The following is an 8,588-nucleotide window of genomic DNA, read 5'->3' as shown; positions in this document are numbered from 1 at the left end:
TCAGCGCTCACCGTGCCGCGGGACCTCCAGCGCTGTCCCCCACTCCCAGGTGGGGATGGGGACACTAGGTGAGAAGACCCTTTCCAAGGGTGACGGTGATGGTGGTGGTGAGGGACCTGCTGGGAGTTGGTGGCATCACCGCGGTGTCACGATGGGGCCACATCCCCGTGGGAGGTGACGATGTCTGGGGTTTGGGGACACGTGGCTCACCCCTGTAACCACCATCGATGTCCCCGAGGCCGAAGCCGAGGCCATCGACGGCCACGGCCAGGGCGCGGGCGAAGCTGGCGTCCAGGAGGAAGGAGCCGTCGCAGGAGCTCACCAGGCTGCAGCGGGCACTGGCAAAGTTGTCCTCGGACACTGACCCCCACCCGTTCAGCAGGGACCCCCCCGGCGAACCCCGCGTCACTGGCCGCTCTTCCTCTTCCTCCTCGTCCTCCTCATCCTCCTCACCCAGCTCGGAGGCTGGTGGCCCGTAGATGTAGCCATAGGTGTGCAGCGGCGAGAAGGACCGCGGCGTGGTGGGCACCGGGGGGCTGCGGGGGACACAGTGTGGACAGAGCTGGCACCAGGGGACACTACCAGTGTGGGAGTGTCCCAGGGGCAGGTGGTGTCCTGGTCACCTGGGGCAGGTGGTGTCCTGGCTCATCTCCAGGTCCTCGGCCACCTGCTGCGGTGTGAGGACGCCATCGCTGAGCGCTGGTGAGAGGCGCCCGGTGACAGGGGACATGTCCCTTGGGTGCTCGGTGGGTGGGGACGTGTCTTTGGGACACCTGGTGGCCAGGAACATGTCCTTTGGGTCCCTGGTCACCAGTGATACGTCTCTGGGGTACCTGGTGACCAGGGACCTGTCTTTGGGGTACCTGTTGGCCAAGAACATGTCCCTCCAGTGACCAGTGACTGGTGACATCTCCTGAGGGTGCCCGGTGGCTGGAGATGTGTCCTTGGGAGGCCTGGTGGCTGGTGACATGTCCCTTGCGTACCTGGTGATGAGGAACACGTCTCTTGGGGCTTTGGTCACCAGTGATGCAGTTCAAGGGGCAGCTGGTGTCCAGAGACACATCTCTGGTGCCCTTGGGGTACCTGGTGACCATGGACATGCGCTTGGGGTACCTGTTGGCCAAGAATGTTTCCCTCCGGTGACCAGTGACTGGGGACATGTCCCTGGGGTGCCTGGTGTCTGGGGACGTGTCCTTCACAGTGGACGGTGGCTTGTCCTTTGGGTACCTGGTGGCCAGAAATGTGTCCTGTGAATGCCTGGTGATGGGTCCCTGGGGCAATCGGTGGCCAAGGACATGTCTGAGTACCTGGTGGCCAGGAATGTGTCACTGCGGTGTCTGGTGGCTGGGGACTTCTCCTTGGGGAGCCTGGTGACTGGGGACATGTCCCTTGGGTTCCCACTGGCTGGGGACATGTCCCTCTGGTGCTTGGTCACCGGTGATGTGTCCCTGTGGTTCCTGGTGGCTGGGGACATGTCCCTGGGGTACCTGCTCCCCAGGAAAGTGTCCCTGCAGTGGCCAGGGACCTGGGACATCTCCTCGGGGTGCCTGGTGGCCGAGATCGTGTCCCTCTGGTGCCTGGTGGCTGATGGTGGCTCCTTGGGGTGCCTGGTGGCCAGGAACGTGTCCTTGGGATGCTCAGTGACCAGGGACTTGTCTCTTGGGTGCCTGGTGACAGGTGACATGTTCCTGGTGCTCTCAGTGACTGGGGACATGTCCCTGGGGCGCTGGGTGGCTGGAGACGTGTCCCTGGGGATCCTGGCGACTGAGGACACGTCCTTGGGTCTCTTGGTAGTTGGGGACATGTCCCTGGGGATGCCAGTGACCGAGGACACATCTTTGGGGCACCTGGTGACTGGGGACATGCCCCTGGGGATCCCAGTGACTGGGGACATGTCCTTGGGGTTCCTGGTGACCGGGGATGTCTCTCTGGAGATCCCAGTGACTGAGGACACATCCTTGGGATACCTGGTGACTGGGGACATGTCCCTGGGGCTCCTGGTGGCAGGGGACACATCCTTGGAGCACCTGGTCATGTGGGACATGTCCCTGTGGCACACGGTGGCCGCACACCTGTGGGTGGAGGGGACACGCTGGCTTTTCTAGTACTATCAAGGTGGGGGAACCCATCCGTGTCCCCAGGGTGGGGACACCCAGACTCACCGTGTCACCGGTGGGTGCCAAGCTTGAGGTGGCGCTGGGGGTGTCACCAGTGACCCGGTGACACCAGAGGCCAGCGAGGCGCTGCCCCTCCGCGGTTTTGGGGAGCTGAAGACTGGCAGCTGCCGCGGGTCTCCTCTGGCCACCACGGCGGTGGTGGTGTCACCATCGTGTCCCCTTCTCTGAGGCCACCCAGTCACCAGCCCCAAATCTGTCCCCCACTCACCTCCGCTGCCGGTGACAGGGACATGGCCACTGGTGAGCAGCGGGGTGCTGCGCACTTGGTGCAGCTCTGCATGGGGGGGACACAGAGCCATGAGCCACCTCCTGTGTTCTCTCCATGTCCCCTGTGACTCCTCCATGTCCCCTCATGTCCCCCAGACCCACCTGGCTTGCAGACGCGCTCCCAGGGTGCGGGGCTGGGGGTGCTGGGGGTCGTGCGCACCCCAGGATGTCCCCCTGTGTCCCCAGGGGGTGGCAGTTTTCCCCCCCGGATTGGGGGTGTGGGAGGCCCGATGCTCGGCGGCTCCAGGGACAGGGCTGGAGGGACGAGAGGGGGCACCCATGGGTGCTGACCTGAGTGTCCCTTGTCCCCTTCATTCCCCAGGGCCCTGACACCTGTAGAGAAGGTCTCACGACAATGGGGGCACCCGGGGGGGTCCCATGGCTCTGGGTGTGGGGGGGGCCCATGGTGTTGGTGGGGGTTCACATGGATCTAGGGGGGGATCCCACAGCACTGGTGGCATTCCCTGACTCTGAGAGGGGTCCTATGGCTCTGGGGAGGGTCCCATGGATTTGTGGGGGGGGTCCCATGGCTGTGGAGGGGTTTCCATGACTCTGGGGGGCCTCCCATGGTTCTGAGGGTGTCTCATAGCTCTGGGGGGGTTCCACAGCACTTGATGGGGGTCCCATGGCTCTGGGGGTGGGTCCCAACCCCCAAGGGGTTCACAAGGGGTGGGGGTCCCGTGGAGCTGGATGGGGGTCCTGTGGCACTGGGTGGGGAGTCCCATGGCTCTAGGGGAGTTCCACAACACTTAATGGGGGTCTTATGGTTCTGGGGGGGTCCCAGCCCCCCAGGGGCTCATTGGAGGGGTGGGGGTCACTGGGAGGGGGTCCCATGGCACTGGGGGGGATCCCATGTCTCTGAGAGGGTCCCATGGCATTGAGGGGGGAGTCCTATGACGTGGGGGAGTCCCAGCCCCCTGAGGGTCTCACTGGAGGGGTGGGGGTCCAGGAGGCGGCTGCTGAGGCTGCTGCTGCTGCTGAGGTTGGGGGGGGCACAGCCAGGTTTCCAGGGGCCACTGAGCCACGGCGAGTCACCGGCCACCAGCCTGCGGGGCCAGAGGTGTCATCAGGGTGTCCCACCCCTGTGACACCCCCCGTGTCCCCCCCTGCCCCGGCGCTGACCTGCGGTGAGCTGCGGCGTCCCGGCTGGCCCGGCGCTGGCACAGGAGGAGGAGGATGGCGAGCAAGGCCACCCAGAGCAATGAGCCGGTGGCTGCGATGACAACAGGCTGCCGCAGCACCCGGGCCACTCCGGTGCTCCCCGCCGTCACCCCTGCAAGGTGCCACCAGCGTCACCCCTGTGCCACCACCTCAGCCCCGCTGCACCCCACCTTGTCCCCTGTGCCCTACCGAGGACACTGCAGGTGGCATTGCTGGGGACACCCAGCCCCGCGCCATTGAACGCTGCCACCCGGACGCAGAATTGGGCCCCGGGGATTGTGGGAAGGGTCTCCAGGCGGTGGGTGCCTCCGTCCACAGTCCTGTTGGTGGGGCGCTGCCAGCCCTCCCCCACCGACCAGACCTGGGGGTGCCGAGAGGATGGAAATCCCCAGGTGAGTCCTCTTGATGGATCCTCATTGGTGGATCCCAACAGGATTGACCCCCTTGGATGGACCCCTTAGATGAGTCCCCTTGATTGACCCTCATTGATGGATCCCTCTTGGATGGATGGACCCCTTTGGATCAACACCCCTGGGATGGACCCTCATTGATGGCCCCCCTTAGGTGGATCCCCTTGATAGATCCACATTGATGAATCCCAACAGAATTGACCTCCCTTGAATGGGTCCTCTTAGATGAATCCTCTTGATGGACCCCCATTGATGGATCCCTCTTGGATGACCCCCTGAGATGAACCCCCTTGGATAGATCTCCTTGGGTTAGATCCATTTGGATGACCCGCTTCCTTAGACTGACCCTTTGGAAGGATCTTCCTGGGTGGATTCCCCCCTTAGATGGATCTCCTGGGATGGATGTCCACTTTGGTTGGCCCCACCTTGGCTGGATCCCTCTTGGCCAGAGCACCCCCATCCCCACCATCCCAAACCTGGTAGCCCTGGATGATGCCGTTGTGGGTCTCATCAGGAGGTGGCTCCCAGCTCACGACCACGGTGCCGTTCCCCGTCTCTGCCTGACCCACAGTGACGCGCTGGGGTGCCGCACTCGGCACTGCCGGGACAACCACACTGAAACACCCGAGACCCCCAACCGACCCCACCTACCCATCCATCCCTCATTCCCAACACACCTTCTTCAGGTATCCAGAGGTGCCTGGTGTTGCTGTCCAAGCCCTGGGTCCCACCAGAGTAGGGTCTGACCTTGAACTCGTACTTGTGTCCCCTGCGGAGGGTGGGGATGGTGGCACTGAGCTCCCTGCCCACGTCCTGCTGGAACCAGGGGGTGATGGTTGGGTGTAGGCAGCGGTACAGCACCACGTAACCCTCTGGAGCCGGCGCTGGCACCAGCATCTGGAGATGATGGGAAGGGTTACCAGATGGGATGGAACACGCGGATGGAGCTCCAGCCTCATCCCCATGTCACATCCCACCCTTCCAGGGGGACAACCTGCCAGCGGAGGCGGACGGCGGCGGCGGGCAGCGTGGTGCCGTTGTCCAGGTGGAGCCGCACAGCCAGGAGGTCTCGTGGGGCAGTGTCCCATCGGCCAGGTGGTGGCCGCTCTGTGGGGCAAAGGGAGGGTGACAGCAGGAGGAAGGTCCCTGGGCACCTGCCCAGAACCCACCTCAGATACCCATCCCTGGAGACCCTGATGTCTCCCTGGATGGACCCCCTCAGATGGACCACTTGGATGTACCCCCCTTAGATGACCTCCTTGGATGGACCTCCCTTGGATGGCCCCCCATGGATGGACTTTCCTTGAATGACCTCTTTGGATGCACCCCTCTTTGATGGACCTGTCTTGGTTGGACCTTCCCTTGCACACTCCTTGGATGACCTCTTTGGTTGGACCTCTCTTGTTTGGACCTCTCTCGGACAGACCTTCCTTGGCTGCACCTCCCTTGGACACCCCTTGGATGACCTCCTTGCCTGAACCTCCCTTGGATGGATCTCCCCTTGGGTGACATCTTTGGATGGACTCCTCTTCGATGGGCCCCCATGGATAGACCTCACTTGTTGGGCCTCCCTTGGACCTCCCTTGGATGACCTCCCTGGATGGACCTCTTGGTTGGACCACCCCTTGGGCGACCCTCTTGGATGGACCTCTCTTGGATGAACTTCCTTTGGTTGGACATCCCTTGAACACCCCTTGTGTGTCCCCTTGGATAGCCCTTGGATAACCTCCTTGGTTGGACCTCCCTTGGGTGACCTTCTTGGATGGACCTTTCTTGGATGTAACTTCCTTGGTTGGACGTCCCTTGGACCTTCACAGATGATCTCTTTGGATGACCTCCCTTGGCTGGACCTCTCTTGCTTGGACACCCCTTGGATGACCTCCTGGGCTGAACTTCCCTTGGATGGTTCTCCCTTTTTGTGATCTCCTTGGATGGACCCCTCTTGGTTGGACGTCCCTTGGTTTGAACTCCCTTGGACACCCCTTGGATAACCTCCTTGGTTGGAACCCGCTTGGCTGAACTCCTTGGATGACCCCCACAAGATGGCCCCATTTAGATCCCCTCACATGACCCCCTAGATGACCCCGGGTGACAGTGGTGGCCGCGGATGTCCCCTCACTAACCCTCCACGCGCAGGCGGGCGGTGGCGGCGGCGCTGCCCAGCTGGCTCTGTGCCGTGCACACGTAGGTGCCGCCGTCGGCCAGTGTCACCGCGAAGAGGCGCAACGTGTGCTTCTGGTCCACCTCGTGCCTGCGGGCATCACCAGCTCATGGTCACCCCTGTCCCCACCCCGGGGAGGTGACACCCCCACCCTGCCACCACCGACCTGCCCCACGGGAGGTCCCCGCGCTCCTTGTGCCACTGCACCCGTGGCGCCGGGTCCCCTTGCGCGTCGCAGCCCAGCTCCACCGTGTCGCCGGCCGCCGCCACCACATCACTCGGGTGCCGCACAATGGTCGGCTTCTCTGTGGGGTGACATGGAGGAAGTGCCACCAAGGCCACACGAGGTGTCCCCCACCCGTGGGTGACGTTTGGCTTACCCAGGACAGCGACGCGGGCGGCCCGGCTCTCCCTCTCGCCCGCCGCGTTGGCTGCCACGCAGACGTAGAGCCCGGAGTCGCTGCGCCGCGCCAGCGTCACCCGCAGCTTCCCCTCGGTCACCACGTACCGCCCGCCGCTCACGTCCAGGGTCACCCCGTCCTTCTTCCAGGTGACACGGGGCTCGGGGTGCCCCGAGGGGGGGACGCAATCCAGCTCCAGGGCTTGTCCCGCCGTGGCCACCAAGTCCCCTGGCTGCAGGCGGAAATTGTCCCGCAGCGCTGCGGCCGGAGGGGACGCCGTGGGTTGGGGGGGCACAGTGGATTTTTTGGGGTCCCCCACCCACATCCTGCCCTTACCCGCTGCAGGCTGGGGTGTCTCGGGGAGGTGGCAGCCTGTGGGTGACACGGAGGCCGATGGGTGTGCTGAGTGTGGTCTCAGCCTAGCTAGGGCAGATTTTGGGGGAATATTGGGGGAGTTCTGTGCCCCCCGGGGCCGCACTCACCTCCCCGGTGCAGCACGGCCAGGCAGAGCCCCAGGGCCAGCGCCGCCGCCCAGCCGCCCACCATGCCGGTCCCTGTCCCCCCAAATCCCCGTCACCCCCGGCAGCACCAGGGCCGGATCCCACTCCGGATGGGGGGGGACAATAGCCGGACGCTGGGGCCGGGAAGTGACGGGGCGGCGGGAGGGGACGGATGGACGGACAAACAGCTCAGCTGGGCCGTGGCAGTGGGAGCGCCCAGTGGCACCAGCAGCACCAGCAGTTTGGGGACACCGGTGGTTAATGAATTTAATTAGTCAGAAGAAATTCCCCCCCTGTATTCAGAGGAAGAAAAGTTAAGAAACAAGCTTTTGAGCAGAACCATCAGTAGGGACAAGAGTGAACGGTCCAGGTTCTCCCAAGCTCTGCAAGCTTAAATTTGTTACTTTGGGGACACCGGTCATTAATGAATTTAATTAATCAGAAGAAATTCCACCCCCTCTACACTCAGAGAAAGAAATGAGCTCTTAGCTGGGGCCATCAGTAGGGACCAGAGTGAACACTCCAGGTTCTCGCAAGCTTAAATTCATGTGTCAGCAGGCGCGTCAAGCCCACCCGTTCTCAGCCACCACCCACCCCTTGTGTGTCCCCCCTGCACCCTGGGGTTGTCACCCTGTCCCACAAAGTCACCCCTGGGTGCCACCGCGGGCTGGGCAGTAGTTTAGTTTATTGGTTAGTAGCGCCCCAGCACGCCAGGGTGCCCCGGGACCAGGTTTGCACCCTAAACCTGTTTCCCGGGAAGACCTGGGAGGGGGGCGATGGCACGTGCCCCAAAACGGGGGATTTTCACAGAAAATCCAGGCGCGGGGAGGGGGAGCAGCGGCGGGGGGTCGTGCACACACGGGGCGCGGGGTCCTCGCTCGGCACGACCCCCGCGCACTTGTGCACGCTCTGTGTCGTGGTTGCACACTTGGTGCAAGCTCTTTTCACCTGTTCCACGCATGCAGCTTCTGCATGCTCCACGCACACTTGCTGCAAGTGCTGCATGCACACTTCCTTTGCACGTGCTTTGCACGCTCGCTGCATGCTCTCTTGGCATGCTCCATGCATGCCCCTGCAAGCGCTGCATGCACGCACTCTCCTCACACTCTTTGCACGCTCGCTGCACACTCCGTGAACACTCACTCTGCATGCTCCATGCCCACTCTCTGCAAGCGCTGCATGCACGCTCTCTCCTCACTCTTCGCACACTCGCTGCACGCTCTGTGCACACTCTCTGCAAACACTGCATGCACGCTCTCTCCTCATGCTCTTTGCGCGCTTGCTGCACACTCCGTGCACGCTCTCTCTGCATATTGCATGCATGCTCTCTTCTCAAACCCTTTGCACGCTTGCTGCGTGCTCTGTGCACACCCTCGGCAAGCACTGCACACACAGTCTCTCTTGCACACCGTGCGTGCACCCTCTTTGCACGTTGCATGCGCGCTCTCACTGCGCACTCTGCACACACTCATGCACGCCCTCTTGCACTGTGTCTGCATGCCCTGTGCACG

General features: G+C 63.1%; 1 protein-coding gene across 1 annotated transcript; it reads right to left on the bottom strand.

Annotated features, from left to right (window-relative positions):
- On the bottom strand, positions 1–7,123 carry ROBO4 (roundabout guidance receptor 4; the record flags this gene model as incomplete). Its single annotated transcript, XM_080357975.1, has 18 exons — positions 1–116; positions 211–536; positions 624–773; positions 864–983; positions 1,084–1,227; positions 1,308–1,907; positions 2,163–2,451; positions 2,547–2,699; positions 3,375–3,490; positions 3,567–3,717; positions 3,795–3,966; positions 4,492–4,613; positions 4,693–4,912; positions 5,010–5,122; positions 6,139–6,266; positions 6,343–6,481; positions 6,557–6,949; positions 7,051–7,123. The coding sequence occupies 18 exons, from the start codon at positions 7,121–7,123 to the stop codon at positions 1–3; spliced, it is 3,525 nt and encodes a 1,174-aa protein (XP_080214101.1).
- Between the last annotated feature and the right edge of the window lie 1,465 nt (positions 7,124–8,588).

Source organism: Nesoenas mayeri (genome assembly GCF_963082525.1).
Source record: "Nesoenas mayeri genome assembly, chromosome: 22".
NCBI classification, from domain to species: Eukaryota; Metazoa; Chordata; class Aves; order Columbiformes; family Columbidae; genus Nesoenas; species Nesoenas mayeri.
This window is presented reverse-complemented; position numbering and strand designations above follow the sequence as displayed.